The following is a 27,571-nucleotide window of genomic DNA, read 5'->3' as shown; positions in this document are numbered from 1 at the left end:
CTATAGATGCATGCCATCATGCCTGGCTAATTTTTATATTTTTTGTAAAGATAGGGGTCTCACCATGTTGCCCAGTCAGATCTTGATCTCCTGAGCTCCAAGTGATTCACTGGCCCCGGCCTCCCAAAGTGCTAAAATTACAGGCATCAGCCACAGCACCTGGTGTAAAAGTTTATTTGTAAAGCACAGTCAGTCTGTGGGCTACAGTTTGCTCATCCCTGGACAAGGAGAAAACCTACTGCAAGTACCATACATTTCAGTATTCAAGGAAGACAAAGTCTATAATACATAAACATGGAATTTCTTCTCAGATTATGTTCAGATTTTTAAAGACATTTTATATTTTCATTCTTGTATTTTATGACAATTTTGGTTTTTGGTCTCAATCTGAGACCCCACTAGATTAGAGTTTTTGGTAATTGAAAGATTTTTTTCAAAGTGTAAACATTTGTCAATTCACTGAACCAGGAATAAGGAGCATTTAGAAGTATTGAAAACCAGGAAAAGTTTAAAGAGTTCAGTTCAACTTTTTTGTAATCATGGAGTATTTTTTGCCTTCTTTCAAAAAAGAGTGAAATAACATACAACAATATGGCTTAAAATAAATTTAAGTGTCAAAATGTAAGTATATGATGAATATAAAAACGTGTTGTTTTTGACCTCAACTCTGGCTGTGAGGGGACTCTAGCAACATGGATGTGGCCATGTCATAGTTTTCTTGTTTTTGTTTTCATATTTGTTTTTAACTAAAACTAGGTAGCAAATCCAAAAACATGGATAAAATTGACTATAGCATTAGACATTTGAAAGTACAACTAGATAAGAGCAAACCACCAATGTTATCACCGTCTATGTAAGAGTAAGCAGAGAGACTTAATAGGGCGTCTCTTAAGATTTGAAAGCGGAGGAACGCCAAAATAGCCACAACTATGTGCTGGACAAGATGGTGGGTTATTTTAAGAACAGCAGCTGAAATGGAAGGGTGGGAGGGTTGCCCACTCCAATATTAGGCAAATGCAGTGTGACTATGGTAAAGACAGAAGAAGCTAGAGCAGTCTAGCCCCAATGAACTCTCAAAATGGAACTACTGAAATGAACCTGCCAGAATGCTCATTCAGGACAGAGCACCACACTGATTAAAACAAAACTGAATAGGTCAAAATAATCAAAGTTGAGCAGGTTAGGGGCAGTAGAATAGAGAACAGGAGGGGAAGGAAAGAAGGTTCAGATAAGGATGGGAAGGTCAATGGCTAGTAGATCTCAGAAAGCAAGCTTACCAGGTTTTTGAACATTATGTGAAAACAACAGGAGGCATGAATTTTGTGACATTAGAAAAACTACCTTGAACTCTGCTTTATTTTAAAAGTTCAGGAACACTAATTTTACATAGACAAGAGAAACAGAAAAGTATCAAGGTGAAATCCCATTTAAAGTTATTATAAAGGAAAAAAGAAGGAGGAACAAAATAATGTCCATATAAACAAAAGCACCCCAGAAAAACATGACCACAGAACAGATCAGTCCTCTATTATAAAATGAGCTGGAGAAGGAGGAGGCTGCGAATCACTTATAAATGGCGTGGAAGCAGGACCCAAAGCCTAAATTCCAAGAGGGTGAACAAGTGCTGTGCTTTCATGAGCCTCTTTATGAAGCAAAATGTGTAAAGGTTGCCATAAAGGACAAACAAGTGAAACACTTTATATATTACAGTGGTTGGAATAAAAATTGGGATTCATGGGATCCAGAGAGTAGAGTACTCAAATATATGGACGCCAATTTGCAGAAACAGCGAGAACTTCAAAAAACCAATCAGGAGTAGTATGCAGAGGGGAAGATGAGAGGGCTGCCCCAAGAAAGAAGACATCTGGTCTGCAACAGAAAAAATGTTGAAGTAAAAACAAAAAAGAACAAACAGAAAATACCTGGAAATGGAGATGGTGGCAGTAACAGTGAGATGCTTCAGTCTTCTTGGAAGAAAAGGGCCTGGGTAGATCCTACTCTTGAAAATGAGGACACATTCATGAACAGAGTTGAAGCTAAAGTAAGATTCCAGAAGAGCTGAAAATTACCAGATGAAAACAGCTCTTTTATCTTTCTGCCAAGAAGAATGTGGATTCTATTCTCCACGATTATGCAAATTACAAGAAATTTCCTGGAAACACAGATAATACGAGTATGCTATTAATGAAGTTGTGACAGGGATACAAGAATACTTCAATGTAATGTTGGGCACCCAGCTACTTGACAAATTTGACAGACCACAGTATGCTGAAATTCTTGCAGATCACCCTGATGCACCCATGTCCCAGGTGTATGGATGCCACATCTACTGATGTATGAATTGGAGGAATGGCCTATACACCTCCGGATGAGAATAGCCTTGTTTTGTTTTTGTTTTTGTCTTTGTTTTTTGAGACAGAGTCTCACCCTGTCGCCAATGCTGGAGTACAGTGGCGCGATCTTGGCTCACTGCAACCTCTGCCTCCCAGGTTCAAGCGATTCTCCTGCCTCAGCCTCCTGAGTAGCTGGGATTGCAGGCGCACGCCACCACACCGGGCTAATTTTTGTGTTTTTAGTAAAGACGGGGTTTCATCATGTTGGTTAGGCTGGTCTCGAACTCCTGACCTCGTGATGTGCCCACCTTGGCCTTCCAAAGTGCTGAGATTACAGGCATGAGCAACCGCCCCGGCCAAGCCTTGTTTTATCACTGAATATCTTCAGTTTCCTAAAGTACCTGGCAAAAAATTCTGCAGCGTTTTTTAGTGCTGAGCAATTATGAATGTCTCTTCCTGAGTACCATCAGAAAGCTGTGTGAGTGGCGCTCTCACTCACTTATGTTTGGATCTCTGTAAACACATTTTTGTTCTTAGTCTTTCTCTTGTTCTAATGATGTACTTTGAAGATGTTATTGTATGAAAATTGATGTTTCTTTTCTGTTTGATTTTAAACAGAGAAAAGGAGTAACGGCTCCTTTTTTCTTGTCTTTTTTTTTTTTTTTCATTTCAAAATTGATGCCAGTGTTTTCAACAGTGGACAACAGAGGCGCATGCTGTAGAGTATTTTATTGCCTAGTTGACAGAGCTGCTTTTGAATGCTGCTGGTTCTATTCCTTTGACCCCTACGTACTTTTATAATATGTGTTCATGCTATATGACAAAATGCTGTGATTCCTGTTGTCAAAGGTTCAGTTCAGTGTATAACTGAACACATTCATCCATTTGTGCTCCCTTTTTTAATAGTGCTTAAATAGCCTGTTCTTTGCAAGTCATCCATGTTGTTCCTTAGGCATTTTATCTTTGTTCAATTTGTCAAAGAATGGTGGCTTGTTGCATGGTTTTTATATTTGTGTCTAGTGCACATTTTGACATGACAGATGCAATACATTGTATAGCTAGTTTTCTGGAAAAGTCAGTCTTTTAGGAATTGTTTTTCAGATCTCTAATAAATTTTTTCTTGAAATTTCAAATGAATAAATGAGTCAGAAGTCATTGAAAAAAACAATACTGCATGTGAAAGAACAACATAAGATTAGAAAAATTCAGAAATGACTCATGCCTGTAATCCCATAACTTTGGGAGGCTGAGGCAGGAGGATCACCTGAGGTCAGGAGTTCGAGACCAGGCTGGCCAACATGGTGAAACCCCGTCTCTACTAAAAATACAAAAATTTGCTGGGTGTGGTGGTGCGCACCTGTAATCCTAGCTACTAAGGATGCTGAGGCAGTAGAATCACTTGAATCCGGGAGGTGGAGGTTGCAGTGAGCCAAGATGCACCATTGCACTCCAGCCTAGGCGACAAGAGCAAAACTCCGTCTCAAAAAAAAAAAAAAAATCAGAACTGTAATGATAGAACTCAAGAAGGAATTAAAAGAAAAAAAATCACTTCAAAAGTGATTTTTTTTGAAAAGAAAACTAGAAGGGACACAAAGTTGAATAAACCAAAAGGCCTTTAAATAGAGGTTGAAAGGAGGAAAATATTTGAAGACCAAAAAGAAATACAGAAAGACAGATTTGAGAGAAAATGACAAATATTGAAGATAAGCAAAGAAGAAACAACATACAGATAATAAGACTCTAAAAAGAAAAGCAAGGGAGTAGAACAGCTATGAACAACTATAGGAAAAGTTTCTTAAAAGGAGATTTGTGACTGGGCACAATGTCTCACTCCTATAATCCCAGCACTTTGGGAGGCCGACGTGGGCAGATCACCTGAAGTTAGGAGTTTGAGACCAACCTGGCAAACATGGTGAAACCCTGTCTCTACTAAAAATACAATAATTAGCTAGGTGTGGTGGTAGGCGCCAATAATCCCAGCCACTCGGAAGGCTGGGGGAGGAGAATTGCTTGAATTCTGAGGAAGTGGCAGAATCTGTTCACTGAAACCTCTGCCTCTTTGCCTCTTGGGCTCAAGCTATCCTTCCACTTCAGTCTCCCAAGTAGCTGGGACTAGAGGTGCACAGCACCACACCTGACTAATATTTTGTATTTTTAGTAGAGATGGGGTTTCACCATGTTGCCCAGCTGGTCTTGAACTCTTGGACTCAAATGATCCACCTGCCTCGGTCTGCCAAAGTGTTGGGATTACAGGTATGAGCTACCATGCCTAGCTAGAAATTTAATTCTTACAGTAACTACATTGGTGTGGTTATAATTAATATTGTTATTCTGAGACTTTATATTGTTGTATCAAGTAAGTGAGTATTAGGACATGTTATATTGCTCCTGCATATGGTAGATTCTTTGTTTGCAAGAAAGGAAGTACAAATGTAATAATGTAGAGGTTAAATAAAACTGATAATTTCATATTTTAATTGAAAGTTACTTACTAATATGTGCTTATTAGGTATTTTATCTTTCAAAAATGTATGTACCCAACTGTGTGTGTTTGTTTCCTGACTGTGAGCACTGAAGAGGATTAGATCAGAAATGCCCATTTGGGTACCAATTGAACATTTATAATACTGTGTGCAGTGAACTTCTGTAGCACCCAGATTGTTGGGAAAACCATTCCACCTTAAAAGAAACCAAGCCTTTCTGGCAAAATCGCTGATTCTAGGTTTGGGCAAGAAATGTACATGATGAGCTGGAACATTGTCATACCAGATAGTAAGGAGGCTGTTAAAGACTATTTAGGGTCATTTCAGAGAGACTGGAGAAATAACTGCAGAATTCCCACTGGCCAGAGATTGGTAGAAACCTGCGAAATGTGTTTAAATTCTTGAGTTCATAATGATATTTTAGAAAGGAATCTGTTACTCTTAGATTAGAGCATGATGGGAACCAATTTATTACTTTGAATATTGATAAATACAAGAAAGAAGCAATTTATCCTGCTTTTCCTATATGAATGTACCCTGGTTAACAAAATAGTAGATATAGAAAAGCTATTTCAATTAAGTGAAAAAGAAATAACAGAATTGCAATACCACCATTTTATAACTTTGGTGAACGAATGGATCTAGATGGTGAGCATCGATGGCTACTAATATCACAAGAAGAAAAAGAACAGACATTATTTTCCTTCTGATGTAAGAACACATTACCACCTACTATTTTGTCAAAGAGATCAATTCAACATGAGTCTGGTCAAGCCTATCAGCTGGCCATTTGTAGGAAATACAGAGGGCAGAGAAACATTGAACTTCACCATGAGAGTACATCAGCAGATCTGGACATATAAATGAAATATCTTAGATACTGCAACAGAGAGATTGTAAGGAAAAGACAGGCAGGAAAAGAGACTTGAACACTCTACCAAAAAAAACAAAAAACTTAGAACTGATCAACAAATTTGGTAAAGTTGCAGGATACAAAATCAACACAAAAAGTAGCATTTCTATACACAAACAACAAACTAGCTGAAAAAGAAATTAAGAAGCCCATCTCATTTAAAACAGCTACAAAAAATTAATAATATACTAAGGAATAAATTTAACCAAGGAGGTGAAAGACCTCTTCAGAGAAAACTACAAAACACTGATGAAAGAAGTGGAAGAAGATATGCACAAATGCAAAAACATTTCATGCTCATGAGTTGGAATAATTATTATTGTAAAATAATCATACTACCCAAAGCAACCTACAGATTCAGTGGAGTTCCTATCAAAATACTGATGACATTCTGCACAGAAATAGAAAAAAAAAATCCTAAACTTTGTATGAGACCATAAAAGACACTAAATAGCCAAAGCAATCCTAAACAAAAAAGAACAAAGCTGGAGGCGTCATGCTGACAACAGACTTCAGAATATACCACAAAGTTGTAGTAACCAAAACAGCATGGTGCTGGCATAAAAACGGAAACATAGACGAATGGAACAGAATAGAAAACCCAGAAATTAATCCATGTATTTATAGCCAATTGATTTTTGACAAAAGTGCCAACCAAGAACATAGATTGGGGAAAGAATAGTTTTTTCAATAAATGATGCTGGGGAAACTGGATTTCCACATGTGGAAGAACGTAACTAGATACCCACCTCACAAAAATCAACTCAGAATGGATCAAAGACCTAAATGTAGGACTTGAAGCTATAAAACTACTAGAGGAAACCATAGGGGAAATGCTTCAGGACATTGGTCTGAGAAAAGATTTTATGAATAAGACCTCAAAAATGCAGACAACAAAAGCCAAAACAAACAAACAGATGAATTATATCAAACTAAAAAGCAAAGGAAACAACAGAGTGAAAAGACAACCTACAGAATGAGAGAAAATATTTGCAAATTACTTATCTGACGGGGGGATTAATATCCAGAATATACAAGGAAAGCAAACAGCTTAACCGCAAAAAAAACAAATGATTCAATTAAAATTGGGGAAATGATCTGAATAGACATTGTCGAAAGAAGGCATATAAATAAATGGCCACAAACATATGAAAAAATGCTCAACATCACAAATCATCCAGGAAATGCAAATTAAATTCACCGTGAAGTATCATCTCACCCCAGTTAGGATATGGCTATTACCAAAAAGACAAAAAATAGTACTGTCAAGAACACACAGAAAAGGAAACTCATATACTTTTGGTGGGAGAATAAACTAGTACAGCCACTACGGAGAATAGATGAAACTTCCTCAAAAAACTACAAATAGAACTGCCATATGCTCCAGCAGTCCCACTACTGGGCATTTATCCAAAAGAAAGGAAATCAGTGTGTCAAGACATCTGCACCCCTATGTTTATTGCAGCACTATTCACAATAGCCAAGTTGTGGGATCAGCCTAGGTGTCCAACAACATATGAATGGATAAAGAAAATGTGGGTATATATACACAATGGACTACTATTCAGTCATAAAAAGAATGAAATCCTGTAATTCCCGGTAATATGGATAGACCTGGAGAATATTCTTAAGTGAAATAAGCCCAGGAACAGAAAATTAAACCATGCATGTTCTCACTCATGTGGAAGCTAAATGTTGATCTTAACAAAAATAAAGAGTAGAGGATACTAGAGGCTGGAAATAGTAGGGGGAAGGAGGAGATAACAAGAGATTTGCTAAAAAATACAAAATTACAGTTAGAAAAAGTTTGAGTGTTCTGTACCACTGTAGGATGCCTGTAATTAACAGATAAAACATTATATATTTCACAGAGGATGCTGAATGTTTCCAATGCAGAAATGTTAAATGTTTGAGATTATGGATATGCTGATTATCCTGATCTGATCACTGTACCTTATATGTATTGCAGCATCACTGTGTACCCCACAAATAATGTGTAGTTATTTATGTACCAGTTAAATTTTTTTAAAAAGAGACTTTAAAAGAAATAGCAAATGAAAATGATGCTTAAGACTAAACTATTTTTCTATGGATGCATACTTACAAAAAGCAATAAAACTGTAAAGGCAAGAAAGTGACTAATAGAAAGTCAGAATAATTGTTACTTCTGTGGAGAGGGAGGGATTAGGACAAGGTTTATGAAGGGCCTTTTGAAGTCATCTGGGTGAATTCATGGTTACAAGAGTGTTTGCCCTATAGTAACTCGTTAAGCTATATGTTTCTTTTCTCTGAATTGGCTTTATTTTATTATAAAAAGATTATAGTCTTGAGCATGATATTACCTGTAGGTTTTTTTTAATAAAGGGATTTTATCGGGTTGAGGAAGTTCCTTTCTATACCTAGTTCATGGACAGGTTTTACCATGAATAATTACTGGATTTTGTCCAGTGCTGCTTCTGCATCTATGGAAATGATTATACAGGTTTATTCTTTATTTTGTGAACATGATGAATTTCACTAATTGGTTTTCAGTTGTTAAATCAATCTTGCATTTCTGGGGTAAGTTCTACTTGGACATGGTTTATACCTCTTTGAAATGTTAGATTTGGTTCACCAATACTCTGTTGAGGATTTTTATGTCTGTAATAGTGAAGGATATTGATCCATCGTTTGTTTTTCTTGTGTTTATTTGGTGTTGAGATTAGCATAATGTCAGCCTCATAGAAAGAGTTGGGAGTTATTTCTTTTTCCTTTATTTTCTGGAAGAGTGTGTGAACAATTGATACAATTTTTCCTACAAATATTGGGTAGAATTCACCATCGAAGCCATCTGGGCATGGGGATTTCTTTTTGTGAAGATACTAAATTACACGTTCAATTTATTTATTTGTTGTAGAGCTCTTCAGATTTTCTGTTTGTTCTTGAGTCAGTTTTAGTAGTTTGGATTTTTTTCCCAGAAATATTTTTGTTTCATAAATTTGTCTAATTTGTTGGCATAAAGTTGTTAATGGTATCTCCTAATAATCCTTTTATTTAATTTCTGTAAGGCAGTGTTTCTCTTTCATTAATCATTTTATTCACAGGTTTCACAATGTGTATCTTTTTTTCTTGGTCAGTCTAGCACTAAAGGGTTGTCAGTTTTATGGATCTTTTCAAAGAACAACCAGCTTTTGGTTTTATTGTTTTTTCCCCTTTATTGTTTTTCTGTTTTCTGTTTAATTGCCCTTTGTTTTTTCTTTTTTACCCTAATGTTTTTATTTTCTTCCTTATGCTTGCTTTGGATTTAGTTTGCTCTTCTTCCCATTTTTTAAGGTTAAATCTTAAATAATTGATTTGTGATCTCTCTCTAATATAGGCATTAGCATTCTATACATTTCCGTATTTTGTATTTTCATTTTCTTTTAGCTCAAAATATTTAAAAACTTTTCTTGTGATTTCTTCCTTGACCCAATGCTGATTTAGAAGAAACTGAAAAAGAATTTCAAAAATTTAGAATATAATTTGACTTCCCAAATTTTCTTCTTTTGATTTCTTGATGAATTTCATTATGGTCGGATAGTAGTATGTTTTGTATGTGTTCAGTCTTTTAAGATTAATTCCGTCTCCTAGCATGTGCTGTCCTGGAGAAAGTTCCACATGTACATGAAAAGATTGTGTATTCTGTTGTTAGATGGAATGTTCTATAGATGGTAGGTTAAGTTGGTTAATAATGTTCAAATTTTCTATATCCTTGATAATTTTCTATCTAGTTCTTCAGTGAGAATAGGGTGTTGAGCTCTCCAACTAACTATATTGTTGAACTGTCTGTTTTTCCCTTCGTTTCTGTCAGGTTTTGCCTCATTTGTTCTGGTGCTCTGTTTTTAGGTATCAATATTCTAATTGTATCTTCGTGATGACTCTTTCTCATAAAACCTACCTCTGTATCTCTAATTGCCATTTTATACTTAAAATCTATTTTGTCTGCTAGAGCTGTTCCAGCTCTCTTATGGTTACTGTTTACTGTAACCTTTTCTTTTCAGCCTATTTGTATCTTTAAATGTAAAGTGTGTTTTTTTATAGACAGCATTTAGTATAATCTTTGTTTTATTCAATCTAACAGCCTTTGCCTTTTGATTGGTTGGTTTATTCGTATTGAATATAATTAATGATATGGTTAGGCTTATATCTGACTTTTCTGTTTTAAAATTTTCTTATGTCATCTTTGTTCCTTTGTCCTTTTGGATAATAGATATTTTCTGGTGTGTCATTTTGATTCCTTGGTTGATAATTTTAAACTATATTTTTGGGGTTTTAAAGGTAATTATTTTAGGAATTGCAACATGCTTTTTGTCAAAATCTACTTTGTGGTAACATTAATTATGTAAAGTACATTAAGTATATCTCTATTCTCTCTTTTATCTTTTGTGTTATTATTGTCGTTTATATTACATTTCTATTATGTCTAATACAGGGTTATAAGTATTGCTTTATACAATCTTAACATCTGTTATAAAGGTTAAAGGAAAAAGAAAATATTATTTATAAAGTCTTTTTTTATTAACCTATATATTTGTTGTTTCTAGTATTCATTTTTTCCTAAGGGTTCAAGTTGCCATTTGGAGTTATTTCCTTGTTCTAGTGTAGTTCCCTTCTCTCCCTTGTCCTTTGTCCTTCAAATATTTTATTTTTAAAAAATCTTTTTTTATTCTGTAATATTTCTTCCTTTTCACTATTTCTTTTTCTTTATGTATTATGTTTATTCATTCTTATAGTATTTCTTAGACTTCATTTCTGAAATGATGTATTTTTTTTATTTCTCATTCTTTCATCAAGTTCTATCACCTCACTTCTGAGGTGTCTGATTCTAATTTGTGTTCTTCATTTATGACTAGTATCTTATTTTAAAGACTGGCTGTTTTGAAATGTTATCAATTTAATTTGTTCTAGTTCCATATCTTTCTGGCATACTTTTTTTTTTTTTTAATTGAGACAGAGTCTCTCCTTGTCAACCAGGCTGGAGTGGAATGGCATGATCTTGGCTTACTGCAACCTCTGCCTCCCTGGTTCAAGTGATTGTCCTGCCTAAGCCTCCGAGTAGCTGGGACTACAGGCGCACGCCACCACATCTGGCTAATTTTGTGTATCTTTTGTAGAAACAGGGTTTTACCATGTGGCCTCGAATTTCTGACCTCGTGATCTGCTCTCCTCAGCCTCCCAAAGTACTGGGATTATAGGCGTGAGCCACCGCGACTGGCCCTGGTATACTTTTATTGTCTGTAGGAATGTTATGCTTCATTTTATCCTCTTCTTATTTTTAATATAACTTGAATGGGATTTGACCTTAGTACTTTGTTTTCTTATTTTCAGGTGAAACCGTTTTGCTTGAATATACAAAAGCAGGCAGAGTTCATCATAAGTTTTACAGAACTCTCGTGTCTATGTGCATGTCTATGGCAGCTAGCTTTCTGGGATTTCCTTGCTCTCCCACTTTCCTTCTGCTTTTTCTGTACCTTATTTTTCCATTGTTTCTCCAATACCAGTCATGCACACTTTTCAGTCTGCTCCCAGTGATTTCTCTTCATTATGGGGCTTTGTCTGGAAGGGAGCCCAGGAAGGTCAATTTTGAGAGTTCACAATAAGTTAAAGCATAGTGCTAGATCTTTCAGTGCCTGACCATGAATTCATTGTACTCATTTATCTTGAAGTGGCCAGAGCCCATAGCTGGTTGCTGTTCTCAGGTTGGTTTACTGAGCTTCCCAGTGTTGTCTGTTTTGTGTGTTCTGTCCTGCAGATGTCCTATTGTTTCCTTCTCATATCCTGCAGAGGTGCCAATATCAGTCATATCTTAATGACTGTTGGAAGTTTTCTGTACAATTTGTATCCTGGGTTTTACCTAGCTTTGTTGTAAATGTTGTCTTTGGGGTTTGGGATTCATTACAAAGGTGTTTTCTGTATTTATGTGGAGGATTTGTGGAGATTTTTCAAAAGCCTTGTCATCACTGCTGACATTATCTTCTTAGATACTATTACAAACTCACTGTGGTGAAAGGAAGCTTCCTTCCAAGGTTAAGTTCAGATGTCAGAAGTTGTGACAGCAGTCATGTGGTTGATTAAAGAAAGATTTATTATTCACACAAGTGGGCGGTTCTGAGAGAGGGGCAGAAGATGACTATCTGGGAGGAGGTCCAGAAACAAAAAGTGAATGAGAGCATGCAGGTGTTTTATAAGGATAAGTCCAGTTGGTGCAGAGTTTAAAAGAACCACCTTGCAAAGTTCAAAGAATCTAAAAGAGCTACCAAGAGGTACTTAGGAGGTATTGGCAGGGGTGAGCTTTATCAGTAAGTTGCAGAATGTGACAGACATAGGCAGGCGATGATGTTCAGAGATTGCAAGCACTATATGAAAACATCAGTGAGGTTGCAGGAAGTCTTGGTTTCTTTCCTGTGGTTTCCAGTGTGGAGATTCACTTTTTAGTTCCTGTTATTGTTGTGACCTACTATTGAGGAACTGGGCTTGGAGCTTACCTGCCATTTTGGTTCTTAGCAGCCATGATCAACTCCTCCTTGAAGTAACTTGTGTTTCCAGAAGGGGATCAGGAGGTAGGCTTACTTGGTAATCTCAGCTAGAGAGAAGAAAGTGGAAGACTATGTATGGTTATGTCTATTTTAAAGAACAAATCATGAAACGACTCCTTGGTTGGACAAATCATTATATCACCCTTGCACGATAGTGTTCTTAGTTCTGCCTTTTGTTCAGCTCTGTTAATTACATATTTTCTTAAAAACATTTTATCAAGCATCCACGGAGTATTTAGTAAGTGTATCTAATTTGTGCACATACCATTGTGTGAGATCATCGGTATATAAATAAGCTAGAGTTCTACTCTCAAAAAAGGCTGTTATGGAGTTGTTGGATAGGTAAAGAGTTATAAAACAGTTTACTAACTGTTACAAGAACATACAGAAACTTGGCTTGTGGTGGGAGGAAATTAAGAAAGGCTGTGAAAATAAAGTGACATTTAAATTTAATGTTAGGGCCAGGTGCGGTGACTCACATCTGAAATCCCAGCACTTTGGGAGGCCAAGGCAGGCAGATCACCTGAGGTCAGGAGTTCAAGACTAGCCTGGCCAACATGGTAAAACCCCATCTCTACTGAAAATACAAAATTAGCTGGGTGTGGTGACACACGCCTATAATCCTAGCTAAGGCTGAGACAGGAGAATCGCTTGAACCAGGAGGCAGAAGTTATAGTGAGCCAGAATTGTGCCGCTGCACTCCAGCCAGGGAGACAAGAGCAAGACTCGGTCTCAAAAAAAAAAAGTTACTATAGTATTTACTGATCTTAATAAACCATTGATTTTAAAAACTTAACTGATTTTAAAAACTACCACATGAAATATTCACATTGTAAAATGTTACCCTTATATCAGAAATGTTGAAATATTAAAAATGCCTGTCTTAAAATTGAGGAATCATTAATGAAAGTGTTAAGTACCAAGCATAGTGCCAAATGGCTTTTGCATATGTTATTTAATCTTCACAGTGACTCAGTGAGAATGAATTATTACCTTCCATTAACAGATGAAGAAATAAAACTTGCAGAAATGGTTTCAGTAGTAAGTGTCAAGTGGGGATTTAAGCTCATCTCTGATTTCTAATTTTATGCCCTCAATTAATATATAAAATGAATATAGCTTTTGGGAATTTTGCCTTTTCCATATGTTTATTTTCCTATTTAGTTCAGTAGAGTGAATTTTAACTTTTCATTTAATGATATACTAACAACTGTTTTAAGGCTTTTTTCCCCTCGAGTTTTTCAAAGCAGTTTTTTAAGATAGTTGAAGTGCCAAGTAACTTAATTTTAACTACTCTTTATTTTTCATTTGTGTTACTTGACTTTTTCTGGCAGCTTCCTCAGTTCTCTTTCTGTGTCTTACCATGAATTTTAGAAGACTTTAGTGTGAAATATACAGGTCTGTTTAAAATTGAATGTGAACTGTGCTGTCACCCTGTAAAGAATATAGTCTCTTTAGTAAACTTAATGAAACTGTCCATTTAAAAAGGGGAAGAAAGAACTTCAGGAGTAGGCATTGTGGCAGTTCTCTCTGGGAAATGAGAGAGAATAGTAGTCTTTTTACTCAGGGAAGAGAGGATTAAGGAAAATGAGAAAACTAGTGATATGGGTTGGCAGTGCAGGTATCTTGCCTGAATTTATAATCCTTTAGACTAAGACCGTTCCATGGGCAATCACAGATGCTAATTCTGCTTGCACATAAAAATGATCTTAATTGCTTTTGATTTAATATACTGGTAGTCTGTTAGATAATAGAAATCATCAGTTAACTTCAAGGGCCTGAAAATTGAATCATCTTCCTTAAGACATATGATACTTTTAATTTCTCTTCAGTAGCTTATGTTTTCCTTTCCCCTTTCCCTTCATTTTTCTTGCCCTTCCTCCTCCTCTGCCCATCTCTGCCTCCTGGGTGGGCTACTGGAAAACTTGGATTTATGAAAAGATCAAAGCATGTATTTTCTTGAATATTAAATTTGACTCAAATCATGATTTGTTCATTATTCCAGAGCATTTGCTTATTCTGTAACTCTCTGATACTCTACAAAGTTCTGTGCCTTAGGTACTAACCAGACTGTCTACTTTTGCTTTTAAACAGTATGTATTGCTTGTGAAAATGTTGATTGTGCTTTATCTCCTGAACATATTCTGTCAGTGGCAGGACTTCTTTTTGGCTGCCTGAATATAGTGAAAAGCCAGCTAAGATGATTATTTGCTGGAGCTATACTGGGGTTTGCAGGGAGAGTGCTACCTGCATGCCATTTTGGCCTCATGTTTATGTTTCATTCTCAGTTATCAAAACCATAAGAAGTGATGGACAAAACGGGCTCAGATTCTTTGTTTCCTTCCATATCAAGACGAGAAACAACCTATTGCTGATATAAATCTACTTCAGTGCCAACTGTAACCCCTGTGATTTTTCTCATTACTTACCCTTCTCGGTCTGATTGCATGAATTAAGTGAAAGGATGGAAGCTTTGAGTCCAGAGATGGTAGTTGAAGAGTGGGATTTGACAGCAGTGCAGACAATGAAAAAGCAGTGCTGTCTCTCTGCCGGGTATCTTGTACTGAACTTGAGCCTGCTGCCAAGTTAGGGGCCATTTCGAAGTACTTGTTTGGGGTTTTTGGACACCTTAAAAAACACATATGAATTCATCATGTGAATTATTTTTTATAGGTGTATTTGACCTAAAGGTATGTGTTACTCAAGATTTGTATGTGTTAATGTGGACTAAGATCATTTTAGTGAGAGAGGTGACATTATGATAGAAGAAGAAAATTTAGAAATAAGTTTGAATTTTTCTTTGTGTTAATAGGCAGGCAGTGGTTAAAGGTTCCCTTCCACATCCTTTTGCCTTGACGTTATTTGAGGACACATTGTACTGGATTGACTGGAACACACACTCCATTTTGGCTTGCAACAAGTATACTGGTGAGGGTCTGCATGAAATCCATTCTAACATCTTCTCTCCCATGGATATACATGTCTTCAGCCAACAGAGGCAGCCAAATGGTAAGTGATCCTTGATTTTTAAATTGCAATTTGGAACAGCTTTGTAGGACTCTGATGTCTGGCTTTAGTGAGGATCAGGAGGAGGGAGGGCATATCCAAAGGTAGTTGGTGGGAACAAAAAAGAGTTAAAATCCCAGCACTTTGGGAGGCCAAAGCAGGCAGATCACATGAGGCCAGGAGTTTGAGGCAAGCCTGGCCAACATGGCGAAACCCTGACTCTACTAAAAAAGTTAGCAGGGTGTGGTGGTATGTACCTGTAGTCCCAGCTACTTGGGAGGGGAGGCTAAGGCAGGAGAATCACTTGAACCCAGGAAGTGGAGATTGCAGTGACGCGACATTGTGCCACTGCACTCCAACCTTGGCAACAGAGTGAGACTCTGTCTCAATAATAAAAGGAAAATGTAAAAATATAATTCAGATTAGACAATGGCGTAGGCCATTTGTAGCCTGTCACCGCAGACCCCCTCAGCACTTTTTTTGGGTCCGCAGTTATAGAGGTGGAGAGGAGAAAGATAATTTAAAAATTGAGATAGCTTATATGTTGGGCTTATGCACAAATGAATTTCTTATTTCTGTTATTTCTTTCAGTATGTGGTTGAGTGTGTTCATGTGACTGTGTTTAAAAAACAAACTCTTGGGCCAGGCGCAGTGGCTCACACCTGTAATCTCAGCACTTTGGGAGGCTGAGGCTGGTGGATCACTTGAGGTCAGGAGTTTGAGACCAGCCTGCCCAACATGGTGCAACTTCGTCTTTACTAAAATATCAAAAATATTAGCTGGGTGTGGTGGCACATGCTTGTAATCCCAGCTACTTGGGAGGCTGAGGCTGGAGAATTGTTTGAACCCAGGAGGCAGAGGTTGCAGTGAGCCGAGATCGTGCCATTGCACTTGAGCCTGGGCAACAAGAATGAAATTCTATCTCAGGGAAAAGAAAACCCTCTTCTTTTTAAATGAAAACTCTGTTAATCTAGAATTTATTTGAATATAAGTACCTCAGCTTGCTAAATAAAACACGTGCTTAAACTTTTCTGTGTAGCCCTCCCACCTTGTTTTCCTTAGTTTTGGTTCTATTTTTGGTCAGCCTTTACAATGACTTGGACTGTGACTGCTGACAACTTGTAAGAGAGGACTGGAATTAGGTTTAAAAGGAATATGAGAATGTTAAGGGTTTGGCACTTGTGTGTAAATAAATGTCTGGCATGTGTCTGAGTGTATTTCAGATTTTATTCCATAGCCAAAAATAAAGAGCGTTTGTACCATGTGTTGCTTTATATTAGCTCTTTTCATTTAGGTGGAGATAATCAAATATTGAAAGTGTTATGTTGGAATCTGATGATCGTGAGCCCATAAAAATGTTTTTAAATGTATGTGTTACTGTTCTGTACAAAAGAAAACATTCAGTCTCTCGTATGAATTTTTTTATTCTTCATAACACTCAAAAGAGAATTTTCCCCGTTTTTTGTTTGTTTGTTTTTTTTGAGATGGATTCTTGCTCCATTGTGTGTTGACGTGATTACAGCTAACTGCAGCCTCAAACTTCCAGGCTCAAACAATCTTCCCACCTCAGCCTCCCAAGTAGCTGGGACTATAGGCTTATGCTGCCACCACCATACCTGGCTAATTTTAGGTGTTTTGTTTTGTTTTGTTTTGTTTTGTTTTGTTTTTTGAGATGGAGTTTCACTCTTGTTACCCAGGCTGGAGTGCAATGTGCGATCTCGGCTCACTGCAACCTCCGCCTCCTGGGTTCAGGCAATTCTCCTGCCTCAGCCTCCTGAGTAGCTGGGATTACAGGCATGTGCCACCACGCCTGTCTAGTTTTTTGTATTTTTAGTAGAGACGAGGTTTCTCCATGTTGGTCAGGCTGGTGTTGATACCCGGACCTCAGGTGATCTGTCCGCCTTGGCCTCCCAAATAGGCATGAGCCACTGCACCTGGCCTAATTTTAGTACTTTTTATAGAAGCAGGATCTCGCCATGTTGCTCAGGCTGGTCTCAAGCTCCTGGACTCAAGTTATCCATCCACCTCACCCTCCCAAAGTGCTGGGATTATAGTCACAAGACACCGTGCCTGGCCTCCTGTTTTTCTTTTTAAATGACACTGTTGGTCCTTTATGTTTTACTAATTTGAGAATTTACAGTTGTCTTTCATATTGATTACTTTTATCTTTCATGTTCCATTGGTCTCCATCTTATGTTGATTTTTTTTCTATGAGTGTTGTTTGGACATGTCCCTTTTCATAATTTCTAAAGTTTGCTAATTAGTTTTCTCTGCTTTTTATTTCCCCACTTTTCTGCTTATCCCTTCTATGTTAATCTTCCCAAAGCATGACTTGTTAACATAATTACTTTTCTTGACTCTGGATGTCCTTCACCTCAGTCTGTTCCCATTCTTTGTTCTCATTCAGCTTTAGTTTCTATTAGTCAATAGAAACCTTAACCTGCAGTTATACTGTTGATCTTATTATCTTAACTCATTTATAGCCCCCAAGGTTTTATTCAGATAGTTTTACCACACTTGAAATGTCCTCTTACCTATCCTTCCTATCCTTAAAGGCTCCTGTGCTATATCCTCCACAAAGTTCTTCAATTCTTTAAACCTCAGGGTTTTTTTTTCCCATTTGACTCTATACTTGTTGTCTATAATGTGTAAAATAGACTTAGTTTTTTTTATTTGTATTTGTTTTAGTTTTTCTGTTTTGTTGTTGTTAATTTTGTTTAATGGACTCTTTTAGGGCAGGGATCTCCTGCTTTACTTCTTTTATATTCTTCTTGGGATACAAAATACTTAGTAAATTTACACTGATTATTTCCTTTCCTTGCAGATGGTTTGGTAATTAAGCACCTGAATGACATTTGGTAATAATTTTGGCTTATCACAGTTGTTCATGTTGTGGTTGTTAACCTTTGTGTACTTAGCAATCATTGGTATTAATCAGTGTGATTTATATTTGACAGCTACAAATCCATGTGCAATTGACAATGGTGGTTGTTCCCATTTGTGTTTGATGTCTCCAGTCAAGCCTTTTTATCAGTGTGCTTGCCCCACTGGGGTCAAACTCCTGGAGAATGGAAAAACTTGCAAAGATGGTAAGAAGATATTATCTAAAATGAAAAGTTTTAGAACTATTGGAATTCCTCATGATATTGTTTTTTCTATAATTGGCTCTCTAGGTTATAGTGCTTTGGGAGACCAGTCACTTAATCTCACAATCTTCACACATGGTTATAGGAGTGTTTTGTTCTATGACATCATTTGAATGCTATCTTATACATTATTTTAGTGTTGTAAGTAACATTTTTGAAAAAAATTACGTGCCCTATCTTTTCTATCAAATCTCATAGTAATCTATACCACAGTTGATAACTATGGAAATGAGTATTACTTCTCATAAAGAATATATTTTTAACAGGTAGCATTTATAAATAAAGAACATTTGTGAAAGGAAATATGTTTATTAAACTTTTAGCTACAAAGAATATGAGATACATTTTATAACAAATGATTTAAGGATATTTTAAATTGCTTTTTAACAACAGAGATGCTTTGAGAAGAAGGAAAAAAATACATATTGTACTGTTTTAAACAACTTCTTTTTATACTCAAGAAACACACTTTGCCTCTTCTCCTTACTCTTAATTCCCTATAGAGAGAGGGCATGTTAGAGAAAGTATACTGATTTAGGACATTTCGAGGGACTTCTGGTTTGGAAGAACACCAGTTCTTCTGTTTTTCTTCTTAATGAGAATGTTATTCATTCTCAACTCTATGGATCACCATCTTGTTTTCTAGCAACCAGCAAGACCTGGTAAGAAAATTGTTATATTTAACCATGGCTTCTTTATCTAACCTGAAAAGCAAAAGCCTGTACTTTGGAGTGTGTTAGAGTCCCTGGCAAGGCGGCCAGGGAGTCAGAGAGATGGAATCGAGTCTGTGTACAGGATATTTGTTATGACTTGGCATTGATAAATTATCCTCATAGTAAAAGGTGAAGCTGGCTGACTCCTGTCAAATGGTTTCCATGGCAGACAACAATTTGGTTTCAGTTGAAAACAAAAGGTTTTTGTAATGTTGCTTTTTACTTTAAAAATGTAGCCTGACTTTAAAACAGAGGATTTATTTTAGCAATAATGGTCTATCTACTCCCTCACAGCAGTGCAAGTGTACATGTTTAACCAGTTTTGAATTTCATATGTGCATTTGACATGTAAATAGCCTCAAGTTTAACTGTTCTGTTTTGATCACCTTGCTCAAATTAACAGCTCTATGACTTCTTTGTGAAGTTCTGGGCTGGCGCCTTTTGGTTGTTAGCTGGGGCAGTGAATTGTGCAAAGTTATTCCTGCTTGGTTCCTGCTATCGCATTTGGGCTGTATTTTCTCCAAGTTGGAATTCGTTTATAATTAGCTCTAGAGTGAAAAAGCCGATATTGAAAGGCTTCACTCCTTTTCTCAGTTTTTTAACTTGTAATTCTAGATTGACGCTTGAAGCTTATATGCCAGTATTTTGTTTTGGACTCATTCGTTTAGCTGGGAATCTTTTCTTGCTCTTTCAGCTGTCAGTTTGCTTACTGTCTTTTATTATAACAGCTTCTTATAGTTAGATAATTTTTTGCTGGTGGTTTACTTGAATATTTAAAATGAAAAAAGATTGAGCTCAATACCCTCATTTTCAGTTACGTGGTTTAATATTTGGGGCTTGGGCTTAAAACATTTCATAAATAAACCTAATTTAAAATTCAGTGCTTTATTGTTTTAATACTATTAGTAAGTATTAATGTTTCTTGAGTGCTTACATGTTCAGTACCTTCCTGAGTTATGTATTTATCTCCTTTAATCCTTACAGCAACCTTTTGAGGTATAGATGAGAAAACTAAGCCTAGAGGGATTAGATATTTTCCCAAAGTTTGTGTAGCCACTTGAATCAGATTATATTGGATCTACAACTCTTACTGTTAACCACTGTGTTATGTTTATCTGGTTTCTTCCCTCCATTGCTGCTGTTTACTTCTCCATAGCTTGCTTTGTCCTCAATTTTGTGAGGTATTGCCTTGTATTTCTCTTTGTTAAGACAGCTTTATTGAGATGTAACTTACATACCATATAAAATCCATCCATTTTTTTAAGTGTAAAATTCAGTGATTTTTTTTAAGTAATTTACAGACTTATGCAGTTATCACCACAATCCAATTTTAGAACATTCCTATCAACCACAAAGATTCTTGTCCTAGATTTTTATATCTTTTTTAAAAAAATGCTTCTTGAACAAAGACTCTGTATCCTACATCTCTTTCTCCTTTAGTACTCAGCTACTTAGTCATTACATAGTCATTATTCATTGTACTTTTAAATAGCTGGATTAATTCCAGAAGCTGTAGAATCATTGGAACCATAGAGTGTGACACAACTTGATTTGAAGACTCAGTTGTTAAACAGCTTGCCCTCAGAGTAGGCTCTCCCTATTTCACTGTATTACCTTCCATTTCCACTCTAAAGAGAGCTCATATCCTTTTATGTTAACTTATATAATTAATATATATTTTATATTTATTTTTCAGTTGATTCTTTAGAGTGGATAAATTTTACCTCTGGGTTTCAAAGTGTTTTTCAGTTCGCTTTGTTGTTCTAGGTGCCACTGAATTACTGCTTTTAGCTCGAAGGACAGACTTGAGACGCATTTCTTTGGATACACCAGATTTTACAGACATTGTTCTGCAGTTAGAAGACATCCGTCATGCCATTGCCATAGATTACGATCCTGTGGAAGGCTACATCTACTGGACTGATGATGAAGTGAGGGCCATACGCCGTTCATTCTTAGGTGGATCTGGCAGTCAGTTTGTGGTCACTGCCCAAATTGCCCATCCTGATGGTGTTGCTGTGGACTGGATTGCACGAAATCTTTATTGGACAGACACTGGCACTGATCGAATAGAAGTGACAAGGCTCAATGGGACCATGAGGAAGATCTTGATTTCAGAGGACTTAGAAGAACCCCGGGCTATTGTGTTAGATCCCATGGTTGGGTAAGAAGCTCTACTGATAGTAAATTCTGTGTGATGTTTCAGTTTTTCACAGGTTCCTAAAAACACTGACTAAATTAACATGACATATATATTGGTTTCTACTTGAGGCAGAGTGTAAATGAATAATCCTCTGTGTCCTCAGGACCCAGGTTAGTGCCTGGGATGGCCTGTAGTATGCTTTCAAGAATTGTATTGAATGAATGATATCAGTGTATATTCCATGGAAACCCTTCGACCAAATAAAATGCTTCTTTGTTGAATTGCCAGTTTATACAACAAAGAAACTGCTTCTTGAATTGCCAGTTTATACTATAAAGTTTTCCTTAGTTATTCATAGGGAGTGTAAAATAAATCCCTTGAAAAACTCTTATCTCCCAAGCACGTATAAAATCAGATGATAGATCGATGATGAGTCCCCCCCAAAAAAAAAAATTCCTTGGAAAATCAGATGATAAACTGTTCTGATGGTCCTAGAGAGACCACATCAACTCAGGTACTTCCCAGTATCTAGTTATCCTTTAGGTTTTGGGGGGAAATTTAAATTTATCATACTGTTTAAAAGTGACAGTGTGCTGGGCACGGTGGCTCACACTTGTAATCCCAGCACTTTGGGAGGCTGAGGCAGGCAGATCACCTGAGGTCAGGAGTTCAAGACCAGCCTGGCCAACATGTTGAACCCCATCTCTATTACAAAAAAAAAAAAAAAAGAAAAAAAAATTAGCCGGGTGTGGTGGCAGGCACCTGCAATCCCAGCTACTCAGGAGGCTGAGGCAGGGTGCTTGAACCCAGGAGGCAGTGGTTGCAGTGAGCCAAGATGGTGCCACTGCACTCCAGCCTGGGTGAGAGTGAGACCTGTCTCAAAAACAAACAAAAAGTGACAGTGTGATAGGAAGGGTATGTATATGAAGGATGCATATTTAAATTTGATCTAGAACAAGTAAAAGTCAGTTCTCTCTTCCAAAAACTAACTCAGGCTTACTCTTAACCCTAACAAAATAGCTCTCTCCCAACTGATTAATAGGAAGGTTACTTATGTTCATAGATATGTGACTGTCTTTCTCACCAAGTGACACACAGGAGTGTTACAAGTTTGAGGGATTCTGGTTTGAGTCATTTCTTTTTCTTTCCTGGCCACTGGGCTATGTCTGTTTAGAATAGCATCTATGGAGAGGTGAACAGTTTAGCTAAAGTATCAGACAGCTGAAATTTTTATTCTTTGAGACAATGTCTCACTCTGTTACCCAGGCTGGAATGCAGTGGCATGATCTTGCCTCATTACAACCTCCACCTCCTGGGTTCAAGAGATTCTCTCACCTCAGCCTCCCTAATAGCTAGGATTAGAGGCACCCACCCCCACACCTGGCTACTTTCTGTATTTTTCGTAAAGACTGGGTTTCATCATGTTAGTCAGGCTGGTCTCAAACTCCTGACCTCAGGTGATCCACCTGCCTCGGCCTCCCAAAGTGGGGGAATTACAGGTGTGAGCCACCATGCCCAGCCCTAAAAGATTTTTAGCTAAAGAACTTGTTAAGGTAACAAGCTTTCCTAAACTTTAGGTGTCACCTAAAAATATTCCTCATAGAATTGGAGGGAAACACTCTTTCCCTCATTTGAAATGTGTTTGCCTTTCTGAAGGGCAGTTTGGAAATGCATATGAAAATCTTAAAAGCATGTATTAAGAGGACACTCACTCTTAGACCCAGCAATTCTTTTTTTTTTTTTTTGAGGCGGAGTCTTGCTCTGACGCCAGACTGGAGTGTAGTAGCATGGTCTTGGCTCACTGCAACCTCTGTCTCCTGGGTTCAAGTGATTCCCCTGCCTTACCCTCCCGAGTAGCTGGGACTGAAGGCGCACACCACCACACCCTGCTAATTTTTTGTATTTTAGTAGAGATGGGGTTTCACCATGTTGGCCAGGATGGCCTTGATCTCCTGACCTCGTGATCCACCTGCCTCAGCCTCCCAAAGTGCTGGGATTACAGGCATGAGCCACCATGCCCAGCCTAGCAATTCTAATTCTGAACATTTGCTCAAAGAAATTAATTGAGGTTGTGTGGGAAGTTTTAGTCTCAAGGCTGTTTATCACAATGTTTGTAGTAATGAAAATTAGAAACAACCTTTATGTTCACACTGAGATAAAGGTACAAAGAAAGAATAAAGAAACAACATTTATGTCCAAGAATAGGAAGACTAGTTGGATAAAATGATAATCATGTAGTGGAATACTGTGGAACCGTTATAAATTATTTAGAATTTTTAATTATAAAGAAAATTCCATGACATGTTTATTAAGAAAAAGCAAGTGATCAAAATAGTATATAGACTGTGATTGCACTTTTATTTAGAGAAGAGGCTGGTTTGATTATAAGTTTATATCCATTTTTTTCTTTTTGCTTATCTATAACTTTTAATATTTTTATATTGACTATAATGCTTTGAAATTAAAAATAATTTTTAAAACAAATATTTTAAATTTGTCCTATCTACAGGGAGATTCCATGGAGCTGGAAATATGGTGTCTTGAAATGAATGAAAAGTAAGTGCTGCATCTTAGGGTTCTTGGTTGTGGTTGCTGAGGATAAAGTAGATGACATCACGTGAAAAGTTGGGCTTTGTTTTGAGTCAGGGAGGGCATTCTGGCCACTTAACAAAGCCAATAGGTCTTTGCTACAATTTGCTTCATGCTTGGCTTCCAGCCTAGACACAGAGATGACCTTCAGAGGGAACATCAGTCCAGCGAGACTCAGATACCACAGGGAAAGGAGCAGCAGAGAAAGCTGAAAAGGCTTTGTTGTTTTCCCAGAGTACAGCTAGTTCTCTGATTAAATCCCTTGCGAGCTCTTATAATATGACTACTCTATTTTGTCTGTTTTCTGTGTGGCAGCCATCCAGTAAGATCTCCCCTCCCTGCTCCTTTTTACAGACTGTATGGGGTCATGGATTAGAAATGCATGTTATTTCCTTCCCCCTTTTTCATCTTTCAAGACAGATTAGCTTACCTCCTGCCTGAAGCTTCAGTTTTTAGGAAGAGAGTATAGGAAAATTGAGGAAATATCAACACATCAAAAGAAAAATCTTAGTGATAAGTGTATGTGGTGGGTATTAATTTTCTTTATTGAATACCATACAGGCTGGGCGTGGTGGCTCATGCCTGTAATCCCAGCACTTTGGGAGGCCGAGGTGGGTGGATCACATGAGGTCAGGAGTTTGAGACCAGCCCGGCCAACATGGTGAAACCTTGACTCTACTAAAAATTTAAAATTAACTGGGCATAGTGGCGCATGTCTGTAATCCCAGTTACTCAGGAGGCTGAGGCAGGAGGAATGGCTTGAGCCCGGAAGGTGGAGGTCGCAGTGAGCCGAGATCACGCCATTGCACTCCAGACTGGGCAACAAGAGCAAATCACTGTTTCAAAAAAAAGAAAGAAAGAAAGAAAGAAAAGTAAAGTAACAGGAGAACAGTGGCCACTAGGGGCCCCAGCAGAGAAAGAAACCAGGTGATCTCAGTGGTTGGCTGGACGTGGTGGCTCATGCCTGTAATCCCAGCACTTTGGGAGGCCGAGGCAGCCAGATCACCTGAGCTCAGGAGTTCCAGACCACCTTGGCAAACATGATGAAGCCCCGTTTCTACTAAAAGTACAAAAATTAGCCAGGCATGGTGGTGGCATGTGCTATACTCCTAGCTACTCAGGAGGCTGAGGCAGGACAATTGCTTGAATCTGGGAGGCAGAGGTTGCAGAGAGCTGAGATTGCACCACTGCACTCCAGCATGGGCGACAGAGCGAGACCGCATCTCTAAATAAGTAAATTAATCTCAGTGGATGAACCACCCTTGATATGGTTTGTCTCTGTGTCCCCACCCCAATCTCATATGAAATTGTAATTTCCAGTATTGAGGGAGAAACCTGGTGGGAGGTGATTGGCTTATGGGGGCTGACTTCCCCCTTGCTGTTCTTGTGATAGTGAGTGAGTGCTCATGGGATCTGGTTAAAAGTGTGTGACCCCTCCCCCTTCACTCTCTCTCCTGCTCCACCATGGCAAGACGTGCCTGCTTCCCCTTTGCCTGAGGTTTCCTGAGGCTTCCCCGGCCACGCTTCCTATACAGCCCCCAGAACTGTGAGTCGATCAAATCTCTATTCTTCATAAATTACCCAGTTTCATGTAGTTCTTTATTGCAGTGTGAAAAAAGAGGAACGGAGGCTTCTGGTTGAAGGAATGCAGCCGTTCTGCTTGTTTGAATATTTCCTTTATATGAACCTCTATTTCCCGGGAGGTGTTTCTCCAAGTGCAATGGGAGGTATTGGTGACCGCACATACCCCTCAGTGTTCTGCTAGTAAAGAGTAAGGTTGATCAGTGATCTACTGCTTTTTCAGTCTGGCCTGGAAAAGCACCTGTGTAACTGGTGATGGTATCAGTAAGCACCAGGAGGTATGGAAATCCTCCAGGAGCCACAGGCATCACATTGAAGTCCATTTGCCAGTATTCCCTGGCATGGTTCTTCTCAATTGTACTGCCTTGGCCAAAAGAGATATGGGAGGGGCTGGAGACAGTGGCTCATGCCTTTAATCCTAGCACTTTGAGAGGCCAGGATGGGTAGATCATTTGAGGTCAGGAGTTCAATACCAGCCTGGCCAACATGGTAAAACCTCGTCTCTATTAAAGTACAAAAATTAGATGGGTGTGGTGGCATGTGCCTGTAATCCCAGCTATTCAGGAGGCTAAGACAGGAGAATCACTTAAGCCCAGGAGGTGGAATTTGCTGTGAGCCGAGATGGCACCACTGCATTCCAGCCTGGGGGCGGTGGGGAGAGAGAGAGAGACCCTGTCTCAAAAAAAAAGAGGTATGAGAGATCTGGTTGGAACATTGATATTCTGATGATAGACACAGTGGTCAGCTGCTTTATCTATTATATTGTCTCCTTTCATCATGGGGTCCTTCTAATGCCAATGAACAAGATGTGTCCTACCTCCTTCCCATAGTGTAAGGAGTCATGGACGTCTTTTACAATAACCCAGTTCACATTTGCAGGCACTCATATCCTGCCTCTTCTATTTAGGGGCCACCTCATGGAACTCAGGTGATATCTATCTACAGTGGCTTTTAAAATCCCCCAGGCAGGGGCAGGTGCAGTGGCTCACACCTATAATCCCAGCACTTTGGGAGACTGAGGTAGGTGGATCACTTGAGGTCATGAGTTCAAGACCAGCCTGGCCAACATGATGACACCCATCTTTACTAAAAATCCAAAAAATTATCCGGGTGTAGTGGCAGGTGCCTGTAATCCCAGCTACTTGAGAGTTCGAGGCAGGAGAATCCCTTGAACCTGGGAGGCAGCCGTTACAGTGAGCTGAGATTACCCCATCCCACTTCAGCCTGGGAAACAAGAGTGAAACTTTGTCTGAAAAAATAAAAAAGAAAGAAAAAACATTCCTCAGTGGAGTACCTCGGCTTATTTTATAAAGAGCTACTGAAGGAAGCAGAGACATTTGGAGGACTTCCCCACCTGTGCAGCTATCTTGGCCATGGCTTCTGAAATTTACTGTTTCAGAGTCACCCCACTGATGACCTTGGCAATGGACTACAGTAAACCGTTTAGGCCTTTCCACAGCCCAAATCAGTGCCAGTATTTCTGTTGCACATTCGATTCCATGTTATTTGCATTTAGAAGCCTCCCTTTTTTTTTTGAGACTGAATTTTGCTCTTGTTGCCCAGGCTGGAGTCCAATGGCTCAATCGTGGTTCATGGCAACCTCCGCCTCCCGGATTCTAGGGATTCTTCTGCCTAAGCCTCCCAAGTAGCTGGGTTGACAGGCATGTGCCACCATGCCCGGCTTATTTTATATTTTTAGTAGAGATTGGGTCTCTCCACGTTGGTCAGGCTGGTCTCAAACTCCCAACCTCAGGTGATTGGCCCTGCTCAGACTCCCAAAGTGCTGGGATTACAGGCGTGAGGTCCCCTTTATTCCAGATCGCCCCATGGGCATGGACCACAGAGATTGCATCTTGTGAGTCTGCAGAAACAGTGAAGGCCTTGTCCTGTGTTAGGTTCAGGGCTCGGGTTCATGCAGATTTTCCTGGCCCTCTGTGCTGAACTCCCTGTGGGAGGCTTTGGGCTGGTTTCCTGTAGGTAGAGAACTTCACGTCCTGCCCTTCACTGGCCTCTTTTCATGAAGCTCCTGCTGTCTACAGACCATGGCTTCCTTTTCTTCTTCAACCACATCTCTGTTACTAAAGCTCTGGAAGTCAGCCGGGCACGGTGG

At 38.4% G+C, this 27,571-nt stretch overlaps 1 protein-coding gene and 1 pseudogene across 10 annotated transcripts in view; both read left to right on the top strand.

The window, feature by feature from the left end:
- The window catches only part of LOC105710149 (low-density lipoprotein receptor-related protein 6-like), a 123,342-nt gene that overhangs the window by 28,247 nt on the left and 67,524 nt on the right, over nt 1-27,571 (top strand). For 9 of the 10 annotated variants that reach the window (XR_010339958.1, XR_010339960.1, XR_010339959.1 and 6 more), the window contains 4 exons: nt 15,096-15,292; nt 18,247-18,378; nt 20,916-21,312; nt 23,801-23,847. Coding sequence is in view for 7 of the 10 variants with exons in the window: in XM_064369861.1 (XP_064225931.1) it covers nt 15,096-15,292; nt 18,247-18,378; nt 20,916-21,312; nt 23,801-23,840 (766 nt within the window). In the remaining 3 variants the exon portion in view is untranslated. Of the gene's footprint in view, nt 1-15,095; nt 15,293-18,246; nt 18,379-20,915; nt 21,313-23,800; nt 23,848-24,007; nt 24,311-27,571 lie in introns of those variants that run through there. The other variant, XM_064369859.1, reaches the window with a different exon arrangement.
- LOC135271823 (mortality factor 4-like protein 1) lies at nt 1,011-2,815 on the top strand (annotated as a pseudogene).

This window comes from Aotus nancymaae, unplaced genomic scaffold (genome assembly GCF_030222135.1).
Source record: "Aotus nancymaae isolate 86718 unplaced genomic scaffold, 86718_ANA_hifiasm-v0.15.2.pri h1tg000092l, whole genome shotgun sequence".
In the NCBI taxonomy this organism is placed as follows: Eukaryota; Metazoa; Chordata; class Mammalia; order Primates; family Aotidae; genus Aotus; species Aotus nancymaae.
The sequence above is the reverse complement of the archived record's forward strand: the minus strand, read 5'-3'. Positions and strand labels throughout refer to the sequence as shown.